Below are 22,923 nucleotides of genomic sequence, written 5' to 3' on the forward strand. Positions count from 1 at the left end.
GAGCAATCCCAGGATGGGTGCCCCCCTGGGAAGTTGCTCCGTGAGCTCCCAGAAACAAATCCTTGCGGGCTGGTGAGAATGTAGCCAGGCCCAAAGAGGACAATATCGTGCTAGTGTGGAAATCTGCTGAGGCAGTATGGAAACTTAGACGAGGCCTTTTGGGAGCTCACTGGCTTCGGAGTCGTAGGAACTCCGAAGTTAAGCGAGTTGGAGGCTGGAGCAATCCCAGGATGGGTGACCACCCTGGGAAGTTGCTTCGTGAGCTCCCAGAAACAAAACCGTGCTGGCTGGTGAGAATGTAGCCAGGCCCAAAGCGGACAATATCGCGCTACGGCGGAGCCGGTCCGGGGTGTGACAGTTTGGTATCAGAGCCACTCTGCCGTGTGGTGCGAGTGTGCCGACGAGGACGCCGGATCCCTTAAGGGGGGTGGATTGTGAGATCCCACATCGACCAAACGGAGAGGGGGTGATGTGCCTTATATGGCACACCTCGCATCCATCTAGTAGGAGGCCTCTTGGGAGCTCACTGGCGTGATGTGCCTTATATGGCACACCTCGCATCCTCATTGCGTGAGGCCTTCTGGGAGCTCACTGGCTTCGGGTTCGTAGGAACTCCGAAGTTAAGCGAGTTGGAGGCTGGAGCAATCCCAGGATGGGTGACCCCCTGGGAAGTTGCTCCGTGAGCTCCCAGGAACAAATCCTTGCTGGCTGGTGAGAATGTAGTCAGGCCCAAAGAGGACAATATCATGCTTGGTAGAGTTTGGGTAGTCCGCTGCGCCACTTTGACCTTGGTGAGGCCTTGTGGGAGCTCACTGGCTTCGGGTTCGTAGGAACTCCGAAGTTAAGCGAGTGGGAGGCTGGAGCAATCCCAGGATGGGTGACCACCCTGGGAAGTTGTTCCGTGAGCTCCCAAGAACAAAACCGTGCGGGCTGGTGAGAATGTAGCCAGGCCCAAAGCGGACAATATCGTGTTACGGCGGAGCCGGTCCGGGGTGTGACATGTGTTTTGGGATATGGATAAGAGGATTTGAATATGAGAAATTTGAGATAAGGGTTTAGAGACAAAACAACTTCTCTTCACTCCCCCTCTCCCCCTGAAGAGAAGGGGTCGTCAGAGTAAAGAAATATGCAGTATCTTCATGGGAATACGTCAAGGTAATGGGGATATGTCAGTAAACATATCATTTTCACTCCCCCTCCCCTCTTGAAGAGGAGGGGAGGAGAGCACTTAAATTTCAAGAAGAACGCAAGCACAGGTCACAAGAGAACCTGGCTCTGATATCATGCTAAAGTATGAATATGGTTTAAATGTATTAGGTTTAATTTATTCTTCTTCATAAGGAGGTATATATAAGAGTTTACATATGGGCTTTATAAGGAATTAGATACAGTAAAGAATTAGGAAAGTATCTCATAATTATACAATAATTTATCAATTATATAAAAAATAGGAAAGTAAATCCCTTAATTAATCAAGAAAATAAATTTCCTTGATTAATTAGAAGACTCACGTCAACACACAAGGCAGATGTAGAGATAAAGTTGAGCATTTCTGTACTTCGAATGAATTAATCCCAACAGAATCACAAGCTTTTTTCTTGTTGCGCAAATTGTAATTTGTATGTGCCACTTTCACTATATCGTGACCACACAATCATGGTTGCCGTGTAGCCCATGGAAATCAACTCTGCAGTCTGCACTGGCAATTGGTATAATTCAATTTGTGGAAATTGCTACAACCTCACAGGTCAACTGTATCTGAATACATTATAAATTAATATAATAATGATAATAATAATAATGTTAGGCTCATCAGAATATCTTTGCTCATTACATTATATGTCCTCACAAAAATAAAATAAAATAATCAAATCGGAAATCATTTAACCATTTGATTATTATCATAATATTTCAATTGCCCGTAGGAAATATCTGTAAACAAGAATTTCTTGCGACAAATGAGACAAGAACACGTGTATAAAATAATATTTGTATTAATGAAATTTAATGTTACAACCTCTATATTAAATCCTCTTATTCGATCTCCAAAGGGTTTAAAGAATATTTGTGTTTGATACAAGGGTCGTAGAGACTTGATCTTGATCAAACGGGTAGCACAAGGCTTGTTTAGTGTTTAGATTTTTCTAGGGTAGAGGAACCGGCACGTATTTGTTGTGCTTTGTGGCTCTTCCAAAGTGAGGTGAATAATGTAGAAATTTTTTTGTTTCTTCTGAGTGCTTGGTTTGTCTCCGCCCCTGTCTTTCATCTTGAGACCTCCTATTTATAGGTCCCTGCAGGATGCTTGACCTAAATAGCTTTCCTTCTTTAGGACCCTGCTTTGTGGGATTTTGATTTGATTTAAAATCAATTCCGATAATTTGGCAATCTAACCAAATTATCTTCGATTGATTGACTTGATTAATATTTGATTTAAATCAAAGTCAATCACAGAAAATTCTTTCCTTTAATTTTGTCTTCACTTTAAACCGTTTGATGCACTCCGTCGGATGTCAACACGTGTCACTTTTGATAACTAATTTGATTTTGATGAGTCGTACGCCACATGGGCGAATTATGAAACTCACAATTTAATCCACCAAACCCTAATTAATTTCTTACTTAGTGGAATTTAATTCACCAAAATTTCATTGTCTAGAAATTGCCTCCACTTCACGATGCACTGTAGATGTGTGCTTGCCACATATCTATAGTGTGACTTGAAGTCCCTCTTGATGGCGAATGCATTTTGTTCACAGGTCAATTGCAAGAGTTGATCTTGTTTTGATGAAGCCACTCTTGTTGGCGATCATCTTTCTATTGTTGCAATGAACTTTCTTCTATAATTTTTTTTATTTTTTTATTTTTTATTTTTATTTTCACATGGCTGTATCAACTCTTGGCCTATAATCATTTGCATGAGTGCATTGAACATGGGCTTTAGCACAACCGGATCCTGGACCATCGGAACTCCAGATCATATAGTTTCATATGATAAAGAAATCCTTGTATTTTGAAGAGGCCTCCAACTAAATCAACAATCTTGCTTGGTGGTGAAGAAAATTCCATATTCCATAAGCACAATTGATGGCTTGATCGTGTATCATCACATAATTTCCTTGAATGCGTTGGAAATTAAAGGGAAAAAAATTTCTTGGTCAATTTTGTCTTGCTACTTTCGTGGCAAATAAAAATGGTCTCAATCAAAAGGGATTATGATCTTGAATGCTCTAAAACAAAAATGGAAAGAATATGCCCGTCCTGATTTTTTATTAAAATATTTTGGGACCTAAACAAGGGAATTCCCTATGCTTCTTTTGCTTGGTTTTTGCACCACAGCTTCCACTTCTCTTTTTCAATACGTCGGCAGCATCCCTTGGTAACTAATAATCACATGGTTGGTGGTGTTTCTCTTGCTTGAAGTTGTGTGCCTTCTTAGCCTTGAGCCCGTGCTCACCCAACCTCACCGAGCCAATCGCCATGTTCAGATCTTTTCCTTTTAATGAACTCGTCTTGACACGATGATGTTGATAAGTTGCTGTTCCCATACTCCATTGAAGTGGGGTCAGTGTTTTCTTATATGAAGGAATATGCCACACATGTAACTCACATGACAAGGAGGCCATAAAGCAATCAGCCAGAAACTTTTTATTTTTCTTTTTCGCAAGGCACATGTTGCTAAAAAGGCCAAACCTGGAGTTGCAATTGAAGATTTGATCGCAGATAGATTTTTGAAGCGCAAACCGAGATGATTAAACTATCAATACCATGATGCCAGAGACTTCTCAAAAGGTGGAGTTCATCTTGTTAGATATGTGAGGCGTTACATGCATCATGTGGCCCAAGTGAGGGTCAGTTGAGGTTTGCATCCACCAGTCGACGACAAAAGAAAAACGTAGAGGTCCTAACTGCTTGGGTTTGAACCATTTCTTTGATTTGGTGATAACCCACTCAAGTGCTTAGGCTTGATCTTGTTGAAGGTCAGACGAAAAAAAAAAAGATCTTGTTGGAGGACGAGTGAAGAATGTAGACGTCCTATACCGCTTGGGTTTGATCCATCTCTCCGATTTGGTGATAACCCACTCAAGCGCTTAGGCTTTACGTATTGGAGGACGAGTGAACAACGTAGACGTCTTATACCGCTTGGGTTCGATCCATCTCTCCGATTTGGTGATAACCCACTCAAGGGCTTAGGCTTTACGTATTAGAGGATGAGTGAAGAACATAGACGTCCTATACCGCTTGGGTTTGATTCATTTCTCCGATTTGGTGATAACCTACTCAAGTGCTTAGACTTTATATATTGGAGTATGAGTGAAGAACGTTGACGTCCTATACCGCTTAAGTTTGATCAATCTCTCCAATTTGGTGATAACCCACTCAAGCGCTTAGGCTTTACGTATTGGAGAATGCCCAACTTGATCGAGCACAGATACTTTCCTAAAGAGACTTCTTTTATTTATTTATTTATTTATTTATTTATTCAAGATTCACCAAAGAAATGATCCATAGTGAAGCTTTTGGAGTGGATAGGTCATGGTAAATTACAAATTGCACAAAACAAGGCAAGATATTCATTTGACGAAGGCCAAGGTAGTGAATGGTGTAAGAATAACAAGGGTGAACAAGGAGTACCAGCTTGATGTTGAACGAAAGAAGTTAATGTACCCTGACGGAGCGTCGAATAGTGCCAAATTAATGAGAAACTCCAAATTTATTTTATCATGTGACTGAACTCAAAGTGGTCTTATGAGCTGCCTACGTCCCCTTCTAGGAAAAGAAGACATCAAGTCACGACGTAGTTAAATGTTTTTTTGGTTTTTTGGTTTTTTGGTTTTTTTTTTTTTTTTCAGTTTGCAGTTTTAGCTCATGCAAGCAAGGGAGCTTTTGGTGCCTTGTGCATTTTTGGCTCTTGCAAGCGAAGGAGCGTTTTGGTGTCTTGTGCAGTTTAGGCTCGTGCAGGTGAACAAATGAGTGTTTGGTGCCTTGTGCAATTTCAGCTCGTGTAGGCAAATGAGCATTTGGTGCCTTGTGCAGTTTAGGCTCATGTAGGCGAACGAATGAGGATTTGGTGCCTCATGCAGGCGAATGAGCGTTTGGTGCCTTGTGTAGTTTAGGCTCGTGCAAGTGAACGAAGGAGCATTTGGTGCCTTGTGTAGTTTATGCTCAAACATGCGAATGAGCGTTTAGTGCCTTGTGCAGTTTAGGCTCGTGCAGGCGAACGAAGGAGTGTTTGTTGCTTTGTGCAGTTTAGGCTCTTGCAGGCAAACGAATAAGCATTTGGTGCCTTGTGCAGTTTTGGCTCGTGCAGGCGAATGAGCGTTTGGTGCCTTGTGCAATTTAGGGTCGTGCAGGTGAACAGAATGAGCGTTTGGTGCCTTGTGCAATTTTGGCTTATGCAGGCAAATAAGCATTTGGTGCCTTATGCAGTTTAGGCTCATGCAGATGAACGAATAAGCGTTTGCTGCCTCGTGCAGTTTCGGCTTGTGCAGACGAAGGAGCATTTGGTTGAATTTGTGTCAAGCTAAGTGAGAAGTGTCCTCCTTATGCTCTTTTTTTTTTTTTCACCTCGAGAGGGGCTCGATACATTATTCGTGAAGAATCCTTTGGGGAAGAAGTCATGTAGCATGATGGGGCTAAGTGACCTTTGTTTTAAAAGTTCATCTTTTGGAACCATTTTGTTCATATTTGACAATTTATTTCCTCTATGCCTTTTAGGTGGTTGAGAAGAACTTCTTTTGTTAACAAATTTTTTTTACCGAGCAGTTCTTGGCAAAGATGCATTCTTCTTATGTAACTTCTTCTGAGTAACCAATGTTCATCCTTCATTATCGTCATCGGATGAATCAACACTACTTTGACTTAACACCCCAACACACTCATACAGATTGAGTTGATGGGTTTCAGAGAATGCCCCTAGTGGTTGAAGTGAGGGCGAAGGTGCCGAATCAGAGAAGACAAATGAGATCGTAGCATGGTTTGACTCTACCAACTTGTCAAGATCTATTTCGATTCTTCCTTGTTGTGCCAACTTCATGATGAGATCTTTCAACACGAAACACTTTTCAACTAGGTGACAGATGACACGATGGTGCATGCAGTAGTTCGGGTGGTTAATATGATTCATCTCTTCAAAGCGTTTGCACTCGGGTAACTCAATCACCTTCTTCTTGAGTAAGTCTTCCAGCATGCCTTCTACGTCAAAGTTTAGAAAAAAGATACTTCTTCTCCTTCATTTCTTTTAGGGTGTGCCATCGTGGTTCTTGATCTTGAGTTGACTCGGCCTTCCTCTCGTCTTTCTTGCCTCAAGCGGAAACCTTCATTAGAGCGGTACTGATCGTTATTGACTCCAAGATGTGTGTCTTCAAAGAGTCTGCCCCATTTCTCGACGACTTGTCATTTCGATGATCACTCACTATTTCCTTTCTTCTATCGTGACTAGTGTTACTTAGCTCTATGTCATGCGCACGAGTGGTCAATTCTGCAAAGCTATAGGGTTTGATCCCTTGAAGAATGTAAAGCATACCCCAATGCATACCTTGAATGCACATCTCTACCGCTGATAACTCTGAGACTCGATCTTTGCAGTTGAGGCTTAATGAACGCCAACAATCGATGTAGTCAACAACAGGTTTATTTTTTTGTTGCTTTGTGCTAGTGAGCTCTAGCATGCTAACTGAGCGACGAGTGCTATAGAAGCAGTTGAGGAATTCTATCTCCATTTGTTGCCAGCTATCACTTGACTCTGGTTCTAAGTCAGTGTACTAATTGAATGTAGTGCCTCGGAGTGAGCGAACAAATTGCTTCACGAGTAATCGTCATTAGTGCCAGCGTTGTTACACATCTCGATGAAGTGGGCAACATGTTGTTTAGGGTTACCTTTTCCATCAAATTGCATGAACTTTGGAGGTTGATAACCCATTGGCATTCGAAGGTTGTCTAACCTTTTGGTGTAAGGCTTGGAATATATAAATGTATCTTGATAAGGCCCACCATATTGAGCCCTGATGGTGTTCATGATCATGTCCTGAAGTTGTTGGACCAACAAAGAACCCACCGAGACGATGTCGCCTTTTCTGTGCAACTTCTCACCCAACTCTGTTTCATGACCCAATCCTTTCTCGCTGGATTCAGCTTCATGATGTGGTCCTTTCTTATGCACGTCTTGACCAAGTTCCTTATCCTAATGTGCCTCCCACTTGTTAATGAGAGAAGCAATTTGCGCATCTTTCTCTTTGACCGTCTTCTTCAGTTTCGTGACTGCTTCACTTATATGGGCCAGCTGTTCTTTAATAGACATCGCTTCTGTCACCATGACCTGCATAGCCATAGAATAAGACTCACATATGGACGCCGAGGGTTTCATGGCAATCTTCTTTTGTTGGTCGTCAGACGGGGATCCATGGTATGAGCATGTGCTCAAGTTAGCGTCTGAAACAGGCGAGAGTGAACGTTCTCTTGAATTCTTCGAGCCCGAAGAACTCCTTTCTTCATTCCGAAAGTTTCTCTCATCCGCTCGGGGTGTATTCTTCTTTGCCCCCAAGAATGCCAAGTTGATAGCCAGCTCATGCCTTCGATTCACATCTTTCACCTTAGCTTGATCAAGTCGGTGTGGAAGTGACATGTTGAGTTACGAATATAGCATTGGCCTTGCTCCTGGTGACGACCCCAGCAGAGCCTCCACTTGAGAAGGAAGCGCTCACACTTTTGCCTCTCGTCGTGGGAGCGATTTGAATATTCTTGGAAGCCATCGTTTTCGGTTTGTTGAGTGATTTTGGAATTGGATAAAGAGATGAGAGGCATACATGGTCCCACTAGGCGTGCCAAATTTGTAAACACGAATTTCCTGCCACAAATGAGACAAGAACACATGTACAAAATAATATTTGTATTAATGAAATTTAAGGTTACAATCTCTGCATTAAATCCTCTTATTCAATCTCCAAAGTGTTTAAAGAAAATTTATGTTTGATACAAGGGTCGTAGAGACTTGATGTTGATCAAACAGGTAGCACAATGCTTGTTTGGTGTTTGGGTTTTTCTGGGGTAGAGGAACCGGCATGTATTTATTGTGCTTTATGGCTCTTCCAAAGTGAGGAACCGGTGTTTGGATTTTGTTTCTTACTTAGTGGAATTTAATTCACCAAAATTTCATTATCTACAATATCATATTTGATTTGTCCCTTTAACTATTTATAAACTATTTGACGCTTTAATTTTTGTTTCTTCTTAGTGCTTGGTTTGTCTCTGCCCCTGTCTTTCATCTTGAGGCCTCCTATTTATAGGCCCCTACAGGATGCTTGACCTAAATAGCTTTCCTTCTTTAGGACCCTGCTTTGTGGGATTTTAATTTGATTTAAAATCAATTCCGATAATTTGAAAATTTAACCAAATTATCTTCGATTAATTGACTTGATTAATATTTGATTTAAATCAAAGTCAATCATAGAAGATTCTTTCCTTTAATTTTGTCTTCACTTTGAACCATTTGATGCACTCCATCGGATGTCAACACATGTCACTTTTGACAACTAATCCGATTTTGATGAGTCGTATGCCACATGGATGAATTATGGGGTCCACAATTTAATCCACCAAACCCTAATTAATTTCTTACTTAGTGGAATTTAATTCACCAAAATTTCATTGTGTACAATATCATATTTGATTTGTCCCTTTAACTATTATAAACTATCTTACGCTTAAATTTTTTATTATATAAATATAAGTGATAGTCTAAACTACAATGGTGAAGAGGATTCTCACACACACACTACTAAGATGACATGTAGGTTCAAACTTAGACCACTAATCTAAAGGTCAATGTCATTTTTCACTAGGTTAGACCCAGTTAACATGCTTTTTACAATTTCAAATCATGATGTTTAGTTTTCTTCATATTTTACTTGCAATGTGTTTTGTGAAGCACTAATTATTACACGTAGCGAATTAGTGATCACTAAACAATTAATAAAAAAATCAGAATAATTTATGTTCTCCTTTTCTTTCATTGGTAATGGTAAACCAAGCATATGGGAACTAACATCTCTCTCCAAATGAACATCCACATGAGCAAATTATTTTTGTTGTAGGTATCAATCACATGTATAAAAGCTTCAATGAAGAAGAAAAAGAAAAAGAACATAAAGCTATCTCGTCTTTTTTATAAATTTTGTTATCAGTGCAACAATTACTTATACTTTTGGAGAACCAACAAATTTTTTTTGTGTCAAGGAGACCAACAATATAAACTGATACTTTGAAAAATAAAATTGTTATAGACAGCTTGAAAAAAATCGGAAAGGGATAGAAAAAGAAAAGTACAAAGAAGATAGAATGAAAGGTTCAATTTCGACCACATAAGCAACATGACCTTCGACCAACAAAGAAAAAAGGAACAAGACCAATAATCGTAACGCGACAGCACAACAACGACACTAAAAAGGATGGCACGTCTCTTAGAAGTTTTGATTAGGGATAGGGAGGACCATCTCGTGTTTCACATGCTTGTCTTCGATTTTTCGTTCTGAGATATTGCCATGTACGAATAAAATTCTTATTAAAACTCTGATTTTTCGTTTCGGATTTGAGTGTTTTTTTTTTAGATATGATTTTTGAGAAAATATTTATAAAAATTATTCTAATAATTAAAATACAATGTGAAATGATTCTCACAAAAATGTTCATCAAATACACTTATTTGAATAATCTCTCAATTGAAGCTATTTCTGAGAAATCAATTACATATACATAGCTCAAAGTGTATTCTTTTTTTTTTTTCTAACATAACATGCACAACATTTTGAAGTCATCAAAGTGTAGGATGATCATGATCCTATAGAGTCATGATTACCCCCACTTTTATTGGTTGAATTTCTGAATCTTGGATGACATGTTGTGGGCCATAGCCATAGATGAGCTGTACTAGGGAGTGAGTATCTGGTGGTGAATATACTCTTGCCGACACAACCCCAAGCTCCAACTGCCATTCAAACGAGCTCCACCACCGGCCATAATAAATTATCTTAGTCAAGAAGAAAAGGAGGGATTTGGTTCCCACCTCAACTTTTTAGGGTTTATCTCCTTTTCCCTGAAAATCATCTTGTATTAGTGTTTGTCCTGTTTCAATTTCTCTCTCACCTCACACCTATCCAACTATGTTAATTTGATTGGATAACGTGTCAGATTTTATGCAAGGAGGACCCATTTATCCATAAGTAGTTAGGTCAGTTCACTCACCACACCTTTTTGTTTTTGTTTTTATTTTTAATTATTTTTTTTAATATAAGCGATATTGAAGGAGTCGAATTTTCTCACACACTGAAAATGTGTCGAGTTTCAAACTTGAAACTACTGATCTGCAAGTCCCATGTTTACCACTCACCCACAACTTAACACATCACACATGCTTACAAATCATTTTTATTTTTATAGAGCTTGAAGTTTATAATAAATGGGTTAATTAACATAGGTTTTCAGTAACAAAACATAAGTTTTCGATGAAATTATAAATTTTATAGCCACCTTGATCACAATTAATTATCACAAACTATTACTTGATCCAAGAGAAGTAGACGGCAATCCGCAACAGTCGTTGATCTGTGAATTATTTCTCACTACCAGATGGCCCCAACCAGAGCATTTCCTCCACTTATTCTCTCTCTGACTCCAACATTGATTAAGATGGGCCAGCAAATTAGCAGTCTTGCCGGAATGTTTTCTTACTGATTAGTGTCTGAACGCTTAATTTTATCTATTTTAAATATATATCTATATATATAAAATAAAAAGTAGAGAATGGTAAAATATTTAAAATACTAAAAAATATCATTGGTTAATGCAAATATTAAGAATTGAAATTAGTAATTAAATGAGGATAATATAGTAAATTCACACTTTTTTATATTTAAAAAAAATTAAAATTAAGAGAAAAATCAGAATGGATCCTATTTTTATTACCCATTATCTTTTTAATTCTAAAATAAACTTAATTTTTTTTAAAAAAAAAGCATCTCATAGGCGCGGAAGCGCGTGTGAAGAGACTAGTATAAAATAATAAAAAAAACCGAATGACAAAGTTTATGTTCAATGAGATGCTTGAATGTTTATCAATAGACTAACCTCTTCACATGCGCTTCCGCTCCTGCGAGAGGCTTTTTTTTTTAAAATTAACATTTATTTTAGAATTAAAAAAATAATGGGTAGTTGTGTTTCTTTTATCTGATTTTTCTTTTAATTTTAATTTTTTTAATATGAAAAAGTATGAATTTACCATATTATTCTCATTTAATTAATAATTTTAATTCTTAATGTTTGTATTAACCAAGAGTATTTTCTGATATTTTGAATGTTTTACCATTCTCTACCTTTTACTATATATATAGATTATTTATCATAAAAACAAAATAAAATAACATCACAAAATTAAACAATCGAAAATAACAATATAATATTAAAAAAATTATTCCATATAAAATTTAATATTCAACTATTTTTTCTACATGCCAAAAATGTCACGTTGAACTTAACATCTAACAACTACAATGACCCGAACAATAAAGGAAGCTACTGCTCTGGCCATGTCTATCTACCAATGAGTTCAGTCCACGAATTTCTTAAATAAAACTAGATTTGAATTATTTTGATGGCATTTTGTGACTCTCATTCTGCATTATAGTATAATAATATACAGTCCTGATCTTTTGGACTCCTGTAGTCCAAGAGATTTATGGTCACTCACCGTTGGATGTAAATTCAACGGTTGACTTGAATCGGGTAATAATCATTTATGTCATATTACATTTATATATATCATTTTGAACCATTGGATTAATATCCAACGGTGGGTGACCACAATCTCTTGGACTCCTGTGGTCCAAGAGATCGGGACTGTAATAATATAATACGATTTAACTCATATAATATGAAGACAATTGTCTACTTTTTATTAAAGAAAATGTTATCATAATACCCCACCTTAGATGGGTATCTACCCATCACTTTACATTTCAATTTATAGAGAGGACAGCAAATCCTAACCGTTCACCAAAGCATGGCACGTGGCAAAATCAAGAGTATCCAATTTTAAGATATTTATTATTAAGAGAAAATTTTAAAAATGTCACATGTACTTATATATAATTTTAATTTGTCACTCAAAGAAAATTTCAAACGATATATTATTTTGATTTATCGAAATTCCTAAGTTAGAATATGTGGCATGTAAAACACACGCAGAAGTTTGGACAGAGTTACAGTGCCATACGACAAATTAAGCATTTTGAAAAATTGAGATGTGAGTTCTCTTAAATATTTGTTTTACGATGATGAATTGTAGATGTGACATTTATAAGGTTTTCCCCTTCCTTAAAAAATCAAATCACTTTTAACCTAAGGTTATATTTGAGCATGCGACAGGAGAGAGTGAAGAGCCGAGGAAAAGAAGTTTCGCACCAGCGCATTTATAAATACCCACCACCATGCACCCAACTGTCTCACACCATCAAAACCTCTTCTCATATTAATCTTGCTCTCCATCGTCCCCTTTCCGATATAATACCCAAAATACCCCGCCATGTCTGAGGAGAAGCACCACCACGGCCTCTTCCACCACCACAAGGATGAAGACAGACCCATTGAAACCTCAGACTACCCTCAGTCTGGTGGTTACTCTGATGAAGGACGTACAGGCAGCGGCTACGGTGGTGGTGGTGGCTACGGTGATGATGGTGGCGGCTACGGTGACAACACTGCTTATTCTGGTGAAGGACGTCCCGGTAGCGGCTACGGTGGTGGTGGCGGCTATGGAGAGAGCGCTGATTACTCCGATGGCGGCCGCTACAAGGAGACCGCTGCATATGGCACCACTGGCACCCATGAATCTGAAATTGACTACAAGAAGGAGGAGAAGCACCACAAGCATCTTGAGCACCTAAGCGAGGCCGGGGCTGCTGCTGCTGGTGTTTTTGCCCTGGTATGGATTTAACCACCTTTTATATATGAATCTTCTAATTTTGTTCATGATTTTAGTTATATATTAACCTTAAATGTGAAGGATCACAATCAGAAATTCATACATTTTCAAGGCTCATCTCCCAATAACTAATTAATCATGCATAGTAAGCAGATCATTGTATACAACGGTTGTATGTAAGAATTTCTCCAGAAGCAGGCCGAATGCTTTTAAGCTCGTTAGGCCCTGTCAACATAACAAGAGAAGTGTGAAGAGTAAATCTTCTCAAGTATCAAATGGATTAAGTTTTTCTGAGACTAATGTAATTAAGATCTGTCCCAGAAATAATTTGACAAAATTATAAAGATATTTTCATTTAACAATGGTCCAGATGAGATATAATACAATTAAAATACAATTAATTAACTCTTATTTAATTTAATAATGATCATGAGATGTGGTGTGATGCGCAGCATGAGAAGCACGAGTCAAAGAAAGACCCAGAGCACGCCCACAAGCACAAGATAGAGGAGGAGATTGCTGCAGCAGCTGCAGTTGGGTCTGGTGGGTTTGCCTTCCATGAGCATCATGAGAAGAAAGAGGCAACGGAAGAAGAGGAAGAGTCTCATGGAAAGAAGCACCACCATCTCTTCTAAATCTACAAATAAATACTATATTTTATATTTATATATTATGATTTTACTTATCTGTTATGAGTGAGGTTTGATCTCAACAATGTTATAATTGTTGAGTGCTTATGTGTGCTTGTAATATGAGTGCTATGTATCTATCTATTTCTTGTTGTTGATAATAAATAATATCATTTACTTGATGTTAATTTCTATATTATTAATTGGTCTTCTTTTTTCTTCTAAGATAGAAAATATTATTGTTCTTGTGGTGGTGGTGCGTGTTATCTTAGCCTCTTTTTAAGGACACTGCTTCTCTCTTTTCCTAGAAAGAGACATTCCTACTTCATGCAAATTATAGTTTGACACATATGCAAAAATAATTCATGAAAAACACCCAAAAAATAAATCTCTATATATATGTCAACCTGTAATTGGCAAAAAAAATAGAAACTTTTATTTCCAAGGAAGAAGGCAAGTATTTCCCTCTCCTTAATTTCCATCAAGGTCATGGTTCATTTTGTCAATCCCAACTTAAGTAAATTGACTTGGCAATTATCTGGCCCTATCAGAGAGCAGTACGTGGATATTGAACACTTGCTTTTCAATCGTGAGACCATCATGTTCATAATAGTGCCATTTAATATAAACATAAATTAATTATTATTTTTTATAATATTTTATACAAGAGATACTGGGAAGGAGGAAACTTAAATCTTATATGCATGAGTAAATTGGGGCTTCACTAAATTAATTGAATATGATATTTTACTCTCGTGAAGAATTTCTTGAATACGTGATATTAGAGTCTTTAAATGAGCGATATAATTATAATATATATATATATATATTTAGGATCCATATATTTAATTTATTAATTTTTATATTGTATATGTATAGTATAAATCCATCTTCTAGTCTCTTTCATGTGAAGTAAAGGGTCCCGGGGAATAATGATAAAAGCAATTGTTTCTTTCTCTTCCTTCTTCCTGCCATTTAAGCCAAAACGTAAGGTAGCCATCCATTACATAACCAATTTTTGTTTATGAAAAGTATTACCTTCATCAAAATTACGGAAAAATGACTAAATAGCTCTCTTAAAAAACCCTTTCCATTTAACAATGATGAAAGGAAGACATTACAAGTGAGCAATGAGGGGTTGACTCTAATGACCCTATACCTTCTTTCCTCCCAATAATAATTTTGAGTGAACATGCAACTCAAGTTTTAACTCTCTTTATCATTCTTATCACAAATCATCTCTGAGATTTTCGAAAATCATCATTTTAGTCCCCCACATTGCAAATCGATCAATATGACATTTTAGTACATACCTTGCCACCCTGGCCCATAAGATAAGAGAAGGCGGTGGATAGATTATTGTCTTGGAATTTTTCAAATGACAACGATGGAATTTAAGAAACCCATATTCCATAATTATTTGCAAGAAAAACTTATAATCTTTTTTTGGGTTTATGTATCCAAATGTAAGGGCTTAGTGTGTGTGTGTGTGTATATATATATATATATCCCTTTTATTGATGGATTCTTCAAATAATTTTATTTGAGGGACGACCTACCATACGAATTTTTTTGCAACGATCCAAACCATCTATTTTTTAAGTCTTCATTCATAGATCATCTTTGCAAAAAATTAGAAAAATCGGAAACTGATTAGACATCCAATTGTGTCTTACAAAATCAATGAACATGGGCTTCAAGAAGGTACTAAAATTTTAATTATTTAATTGAGTGGTCAAATTATATCAGATTGAAGTGATTTTTTGTAGAGATGATATTTGAATGAATATATACAAACTAGAAGGTTTGGATTAGTGAAATATAATCCGGAGGCCTTACAAGAGTGTCTCTCAAATAAGCTTATTTGAGGGATCCCTCAATGAAAGCTCTTTGTGTGTGTATATATATATATATATCTATTATTTATTGCGTACTTCAGTTTTGTGCAAATTTTAAATCCATCATACTATCTAAGGGTAGGCATGGTACGGTATAGTATGGTATTGAGCCTGTACCGCTACCGATACCGGAAATTTAAATCGGTATGGTACGGTATGGGATTATGATTTGCCAAAATTGATACCATACCGTACCGTGCCAAATCGATATCTGTACAGTATCGGTACCATTTCGGTACCAAAATAACAGAACTAAAAAATGAACCAATTCAATATTCAACATATTCATTCACCAAAATAAGTGACGCCTAAGTTACAAATTCAAAGATATTTTAGCCACTGATATTTTAGGCAGGGCTCAGCCCAGGGTCATTCCTTGTTATTTAGTTTGTTGTCGGCTTAGGCCTGCCATTTAATCAAAAGAAAAAAAGCCTCCATCTTAGTCAAGATTCTAAGTGACTTTTCTACAAACAAAAAGTAAAGAGTCTAAGGATAATCCTAAAATCAAACAGTGATAGACACTAATTTTATTAAGGATCAAAGTACATACTATTTCTTTCTTTTCTTTCACTCAAGGGGTCTTGGTTGAATATTTTACAACTATTTTATTTATTATATTCTCATCATGAAAACCTTTTCACCTATAAATCAAAAATTACTAATTGAGTTGCTTGAAGAAAGATGACTTTTGCCAAATAAATCAAAGAAAAGGCTTTTAATTATCAAATGAATCAAAGAAAAAGGCTCTATAAACATACACACAAAGGCAATCAAAATTATATTTAAGTACTATTTGGTACGGTACGATATTGACTGGTACCAAAATCTTGATACCGCTACCATACCTTACTCTACTGGTATGGTACGGTACGGTACCGAATATCTCCCCATACCAAATGAAACGGTATGAAATTGGTATGGTACGGTTTCGGTATTTCGGTTTAAGATGCCCACCCCTAATTATCTAGCTTTCAATGACTAAACGGTCAAATGGTATTAATTTCTACACCCTCGATTTTTTGGTAAAAATCTTGTTCGATAGAGAGAAAGTTCGATACCTATTTGATAGGTGTTTTTATATAAAGGTTGATTTACCATTCTTAACCTGAACGAATATTGTATTACAAAATCATGCCTAATTTTCAAGGTGTAATAAGTGAAAAGTTTTTGTTGAAGAAATGCTTCCATACCGGCCGAGAGAGAGAGAGAGAGAGAGAGAGAGAGAGAGAGAGAGAGAGAGAGAGAGAGCGCCAAACAATCCAGACCGTCCACCAAGGCTTGGATAACTAGCAAATCATGTGATGTGGCAAGAGCAAGAGAGCCCCACTTCAGGGGGGAGAGAGAGAGAGAGAGAGAGAGAGAGAGAGAGAGAGAGAGAGAGATCCAAACGAATCCAGACCGTCTACCAAGGCATGGATAGGTAGCCATGCATGTGGCAAGAGCAAGAGAGCCCCACTTTAGGTGGATATTTTACGTACGAGCTTGTGATAGAGAAGAGCCACAAATTAAAGCCAGAAAGAGAGTTTTGGGACACCCAACGCTTATATAAGCCCCCCCATCACCATGCACACCCAACGCAACACCCCTTACCTCATAATCTTCCTTCATCCTCGCATTTTCTTCAAAATACCCTAAATACCCCTCAACATGGCTAACCAGGAACAGCACCGCCTCGGCCTCTTCAACCAGAACAGAGACGAAGACAAATCCTCATCCTTCTCTCAGTCCGGTTATGGAGATCAAGGCCGCACTGGTGGTTACGGCGACAGCACTGGCTATGGCGACTCCACTGGTTACTCTTCTCAAGGACGTGCCGGTGGTGGTGGCGGCGGCTTTGGCGACAACAAGGATTACTCCGGTGAAGGACGCCGCACTGGCGGAGGAGGCTACGGCGGCAGCACTGATTACTCTGGTGGTGAAGAGCGTCGTGCTAGTGGCCGCGGCGGCGGCTACGGCGACAGTTACTCTGGTGAAAGACATCGTACCGGCGGCGGAGGCTATGGAGACAGCACTGATTACTCTGGTGAAGGACGTCGTACCGGTGGGGGCGGCGGTGGATACGGAGACAGTTACTCTAGTGAGGGACGTACTGAAAATGTCGGTGGCGACGGAGACAGTTACTCGGAAGAAGGACACGGGGGCCGTGGCGAGACCACTGCTTACTCTTCTGATGGGCCCCGCGGCGGACAGTACAGTGAGACGTCTGAAACCTATGGGTCTCGTGACTCTGGAGACTACAAGAAGCAGGAGAAGCACCACAAACATCTCGAGGAACTTGGGGAGCTAGGTTCTGCTGCTGCTGGCACTTATGCATTGGTAGATTAATGTTTCAACCCTATTTTTCTGATTTAATTTATTATTTTAATTAGGCATACTAATTGTGGATTTATGATCATTCTCAAAGGCATATTAGTGCGCATGATTTGTGATCTTATTGACAAAATATATAATTGCCAATCCTACTTTGCGTTCACATAAGTATAATGATTATGTAATTTCCTTTTTTTTTTTTTCAAACACTATTGAAAATATAAAAGGAGAAACTTTGACCCTAAAGTTGTTTTTTTTTTTTTTCGGCAGTATGAGAAGCACGAGGCAAAGAAAGACCCAGAGCATGCTCGCAGGCACAGGATAGAGGAGGAGATTGGGGCAACAGGGGCAGTTGGTTCGGCTGGGTATGCCTTCCACGAGCATCATGAGGAGAAAGAGTCAGAGAGAGAAGATGAAGAGTCTCATGGAAAGAAGCACCACCACCTCTTCTAAATAATCTCAATTAATCAATATCGATCTTTATCGATTACCTATTTAAGTGGTTAATTATTTGTGTGCATCCCTTTAATTATTTGTGTGATGTTTAATTATGATGAATACTCAGTATTTTGTTTCTGAGAATTGATGCATGTTGAGTGTATAAGTAAGACTCTTTGTTTAAAGGGTACTGTATATATCCTGTTTTCTTTTAGCATGTCATGTATTTAATTGTTAATCGTTTACTCGGTGTAACTTTTACATAATTTTTTAGTGGTATTAATTTTTTTTATTTTTTTGTACAAGCAATATTGAGCGAGCGGGAAATCAAACCTAGGACATATACAGGGGTAATTACTCTTAACTACTTAAGCTATAAACCTCTTGTGTATATATCTTAGCCAGACTTAATTAACAACTCTATACATGGATAAGAATATAGAGTTGAGAAAATATGCAGAGGAAAATCATATCGTTGATTTTTTGTTCAATCCCCTTTACCTTGTTGTAACTAAGTGAAAAATATGGTGCTTTGCATATAGAATTCGATAGAAACTGATTATTCTAATCATTCCGTCTTAAATAGTAATACATTCATAAAGGTGAGACCAATTAAGCCATTAAAACACTGCGACTGATTCATGCTAAAACATAATTAAGATCATGAACAAAATAGACCCCACTAGTTAAGTAACTAACGTGGCTAGAGACCCCATATGTGTTACATTTATTGATTGAAGATGTCAAATTCTTCAAGGGACCAACTTCTTCGAACCAGGAACAACTTTTACATTAGAAGGATCATGACTTGATGGTGGTGATGGTGGATTTGACGGCGGGGATTTAACATGATCGGCTTCATCGCAATAACCCTTGAGTACATCAGTCTCTTCTACGGTAAACCCTAGCGTGCCAAGCAAGGCAGGCCTACACTGATGCTCAATGGTCCGAATGGCTTCACAGCAACTGTGACCCAAGTAAGTCTCACCATTAAGAAAAAACATGACAACCTCACTAGAACATGACTGGAGCTGAAACAAAGAGTCCCAGCAGTTAGAAGATTCTTCATCCAAATTCAACCAAGCTACGAGGTTTGAGTTTGACAGAATTATGTTAGGATTCAAAGGGCGAGCACTTGTGGCTAAGAATGGCATAGTCAAGGCTAGAAGAGCTGTAAGAAGGAAGAGCTTGAAAGTTGTGTAAGCTGCCATTTTGATTTTGTGGATGAGTAAGGGATTGATACGAATGAAGGGTTTTATATAGATGGTGAGGTGATTGTGTTATAAAATGGAAGAAAAGAAAAAAACACACAAAACCGTTACGTGCATTGGGTGGTGAAGAGGCTGCTGAGAGTAACTCATAATGACAATAATCATGTGATACTTAACAGCAGGAGAAGTTGATGGGACTCAACTCATCAACTAATGATGCATATAACAAAATTTGTGGGAAATAAAATAATTAAACGTAATTCCCAACCACAGACGAATTAATGGATAATTTATGGTCTTTGTGATGGTTGGTTTGCTTGCTAGTGTTGGTTTTGTTTGCTCATGGTCAAAAGAAAAGTTGGTTAGTGTATTCACTATTCGTGCTCATTCCAAAAGATTGATTGAGATCCATAATTGGATGATTAAATTCATGTTTGCTTTACATTTTAATTTCAAATTTGTTCTCAAATTGACAAAGGTGATTTCAACCTATTGTAATGTAAAGTAAGGGAGGGGATTTGAACTCGGGTACAAGGGGCAAGCACACCACATTGACCAACTCGCCTTTACCACATTTGCAATTTTAATTTTCTATTAGATTTTTAGTTCTTGGACTCCAAACTATGCTTCAATTCTCATTGGAATTTGCTTAGAGCTAGACAAATTAATAATTTTGTGATTTGTTGATTAGCTAGATACTGGAGTTGGCTTCATTTTGGGCTTCATTTGATCCCATTTGGCCTTCGGTTGATGGCTCTTGGATGTTTGTTTGAACATATTTATGGCTTACAATACATCTTAATTTTTAGACCATATGTCTAATTGTAGTTCCAAAATGTCTCAAAATAAAAATCGAAAGAAAATAATAGCTCAAAAATTATTGCCACTCAAATGATTTCCCTAGCGTGAAAATGTTGTCATCAAGACAGACTACTGTGTGAATATTAATATGAAGACTACATTCTCTGCTTTTGTGGAACTGTGAGTACATTTTGACTAGATTGACAACCTCTCATTAATAAATCACCAATCTCCAAATAAAAAGTTACTACAGTTTTATTCAAAATAGAACTAGTTCTGCCAAATTCTGCTCAACATATTCTGATGTTAATGAACCTCTCAGAATTCCTGTCTGTTGAACAATTTAAAACTGAGAGATGCTAAATAAGAGAAGACTGCATAAATGAAAGAGATTGTATAAACTATCAAAGAGATGATCAATGAAGCTGACAGGGGAGGAGTTCCGACAAAGCAATTGGTCGGTTTTATATTGATTCAATGGAAATATTTATGGGTTTCATTGAGAATTCTTGTTGTCTTATTCCATCCTGCACAAAATAGAACAGAGCAGCTTAAATAATCACATAAGTTGTGTCAATAAGAACCAGGTAGGTGATCCTGAGGTGCAAGTTTCATGCGAACCTGGCCAATAAGTAAATGAATACTTTCGATCAGTTCAAGTTGCACATTAGCAGTGTGCCCAGTACCGGTCATGGCATCAGGAACCCAAATTTCAGTTGACTACAGGACACAGTTGGCTGGCTTCAACAGCAGTAGTCTTGTTATTATGCACTTGAATGCAGAAACAAACAAAAAAATCAGTATGTCCTGTTTATTTGCATCATAAATCTTGCATATACTTTTGCAATGGGAAAAAAAAAAAAGTAGCAAGCTATATTGTTCTCCTCTCCTACCTAATATCATTGAAATTTGTTGGAAGACATAATTGTTGGAAGACATATCATTGAAACATACAAAACAAACAACCATTCACTCTATCTTAAGATAGATGAGATCATGGAAGACATATACGTGTTTGCTATGATTTGCAGTACGTTAACAGATACTTTGCTCAAGTGCTATTTAATATGCGGCAACATGACAAATGTACATGCATGAGAGAGAGAGAGAGAGAGAGAGAGAGAGAGAGAGAGAGAGAGAGAGAGAGTGCAGAGGAATTATCATCAAAGATATGAATCTAATGATAAGTGTATGGCTATAAAAGGAAAATGGCATAGTCAAGGCTAGAAAAGCTGTGAGAAGGAAGAGTTTGAAAGTTGTGTACGCTACCATTTTGATTTTGATTATTGTGGATGAGTAAGAGATTGATACGAATGAAGGGTTTTATATAGATGGTGAGGTGATTGTGTTATAAAAATTGAAAATAAAAAACGTTACATGCATTGGGTGGTGAAGAGGTTGCTGAGAATTACTCGTAATTATTTAACGGCAGGAGAAGAGGAATTATCATCAAAGAAACAACAAGTGATGAATCTAATGATAAATGTCTGGCTAGAAAAGAAAATGCAGGGAGACAAATAGTGGTGACTTACTAATAATATCAATTGTGAGAGCAGCGTTATTGGCCTTTCAAGTATTTGAGGTGCAGATATTTGAGTTAGCAAGAATTTAGCTCCTCTTTTAAGAATAACAGTTTTTATTAAACTTTTAAAAACAGTGGGAGAACCAGGCCAACCAAATGAAGGAACAATAGGAGAAAAACAAAACTTAGAGCACAAGCAGTGGAACAAACAATAGTACGTCAAATCCAAAAAAATCAAAAGTAGAATCAGCAAAAGCAGCAACTCACATTGAATTGAAATGCAGCAGCTGTGATGCCTCTTGCTTTGAAAGTGACGAATCATAGGTCAGTCCCAAACACATTGATCTTTTTTCTTTTTCTGGGCCGAGCTTCGTCAAAAACATCATCATCATCATCATTTAATTCATCTTGGTCTGCCTCTTCGGAAAGAGCATAGGTATTGCAGAAGAGAGATTTTTGGTGAGAGCTACCACTTCCACTAGGACCAGCGTCCTCGCCATCGTGGCATTGTTGACCTTGTGCATCAGCTGATTTGGTAGGACAAGTAGTAGTGCTCTTGATGATGGATTTGTTCATCATGATCTGGTTGAGTTGTTCCACATCTTGCTTGTGCACCAAACGAAACCCACACTTCTTCACACAAGATTTTTTGTCTCCCGGCATCATGCCTCGAAAAAGATAATTAATTGTGAACAAAACCTCTATTTGACCGCATATCTTCTCAAATTGTTCACGAGATGCATAAGTTACCCAAAGGTGATCTGACACAACATTGCCTATTATAAAATATTTTGAAATTACTCTATATGGCCGCAATCCTTGTGCGGAACAGCTAATTTCAAAATCAGAAAGACGAGCCTGAACTTCAAACAAAGCACATAAAGCAATTCCCATCCATGTGGTACATGAATCCAGAGGTAGCTCCACAGTTAGGGAATCTCCCGAACTTTGATTACTGAACCACTCTGGAATTTTCCTTCCAGGAGTTGAAATATGTAATACCTGTACCATATACATAGATATATATGAGGTTAGTAAGTTGTAATTATTATTATAGAAAACAACAAAAGAGAGACAAACAGACAGAGAGAGAACCCGAGTCTGAAGCTGAAGGTATCGCTGTAGCATTTTCAGTATTATACTA

General features: G+C 37.8%; 4 protein-coding genes across 5 annotated transcripts in view; 2 read left to right on the top strand and 2 right to left on the bottom strand.

Moving 5' to 3' along the window:
* The first annotated feature begins 12,394 nt into the window (after nucleotides 1-12,394).
* Nucleotides 12,395-13,793, top strand: LOC117637183 (abscisic stress-ripening protein 5-like). The gene is made up of 2 exons (XM_034372015.1): nucleotides 12,395-12,970; nucleotides 13,423-13,793. The coding sequence occupies exons 1-2, from the start codon at nucleotides 12,572-12,574 to the stop codon at nucleotides 13,603-13,605; spliced, it is 582 nt and encodes a 193-aa protein (XP_034227906.1). The 5' UTR covers nucleotides 12,395-12,571; the 3' UTR covers nucleotides 13,606-13,793.
* Nucleotides 13,794-17,009: 3,216 nt separating this feature from the next.
* On the top strand, nucleotides 17,010-18,538 carry LOC117637184 (glycine-rich cell wall structural protein-like). 2 transcript variants are annotated; one of them, XM_034372017.1, is made up of 3 exons: nucleotides 17,010-17,466; nucleotides 17,521-17,813; nucleotides 18,078-18,538. In XM_034372017.1, the coding sequence occupies exons 1-3, from the start codon at nucleotides 17,145-17,147 to the stop codon at nucleotides 18,258-18,260; spliced, it is 798 nt and encodes a 265-aa protein (XP_034227908.1). In that variant the 5' UTR covers nucleotides 17,010-17,144; the 3' UTR covers nucleotides 18,261-18,538. The 2 variants fall into 2 exon arrangements, with proteins under 2 accessions (XP_034227908.1, XP_034227907.1); XM_034372016.1 differs by having other exon boundaries at nucleotides 17,010-17,813.
* Nucleotides 18,539-18,997: 459 nt separating this feature from the next.
* Nucleotides 18,998-19,456, bottom strand: LOC117636980 (egg cell-secreted protein 1.1-like). Its single transcript, XM_034371704.1, has one exon. It carries the CDS (start codon nucleotides 19,454-19,456, stop codon nucleotides 18,998-19,000), a length of 459 nt encoding a protein of 152 aa, XP_034227595.1.
* Nucleotides 19,457-20,442: 986 nt separating this feature from the next.
* LOC117636623 (TMV resistance protein N-like) overlaps nucleotides 20,443-22,923 on the bottom strand; it is a 10,874-nt gene continuing 8,393 nt past the window's right edge. Inside the window, exons 5-7 of the mRNA XM_034371214.1 lie at nucleotides 22,047-22,907; nucleotides 20,879-21,028; nucleotides 20,443-20,784 (exon numbers count right to left, since the gene is read on the bottom strand). Of these exons, the coding sequence (XP_034227105.1) occupies nucleotides 22,098-22,907 (810 nt within the window). The 3' untranslated portion in view covers nucleotides 20,443-20,784; nucleotides 20,879-21,028; nucleotides 22,047-22,097. The remainder of the gene's footprint in view (nucleotides 20,785-20,878; nucleotides 21,029-22,046; nucleotides 22,908-22,923) is intronic.

The sequence above is a fragment of the Prunus dulcis genome, chromosome 8 (genome assembly GCF_902201215.1).
Source record: "Prunus dulcis chromosome 8, ALMONDv2, whole genome shotgun sequence".
Classification (NCBI taxonomy): domain Eukaryota; kingdom Viridiplantae; phylum Streptophyta; class Magnoliopsida; order Rosales; family Rosaceae; genus Prunus; species Prunus dulcis.

What these genes read in the sequence shown, in the direction of transcription:
- LOC117637183 (XM_034372015.1), top strand. Translation starts at nt 12,572, where the DNA reads ATGTCTGAGGAGAAGCACCACCACGGCCTCTTCCACCACCACAAGGAT. An exon ending in CTGCTGGTGTTTTTGCCCTG is followed by an intron (nt 12,971 to 13,422) that starts GTATGGATTTAA and finishes TGTGATGCGCAG; the next exon opens with CATGAGAAGCACGAGTCAAA.
- LOC117637184 (XM_034372016.1), top strand. Translation starts at nt 17,145, where the DNA reads ATGGCTAACCAGGAACAGCACCGCCTCGGCCTCTTCAACCAGAACAGA. An exon ending in CTGCTGGCACTTATGCATTG is followed by an intron (nt 17,814 to 18,077) that starts GTAGATTAATGT and finishes TTTTTTCGGCAG; the next exon opens with TATGAGAAGCACGAGGCAAA.
- LOC117636980 (XM_034371704.1), bottom strand. Translation starts at nt 19,456, where the DNA reads ATGGCAGCTTACACAACTTTCAAGCTCTTCCTTCTTACAGCTCTTCTA.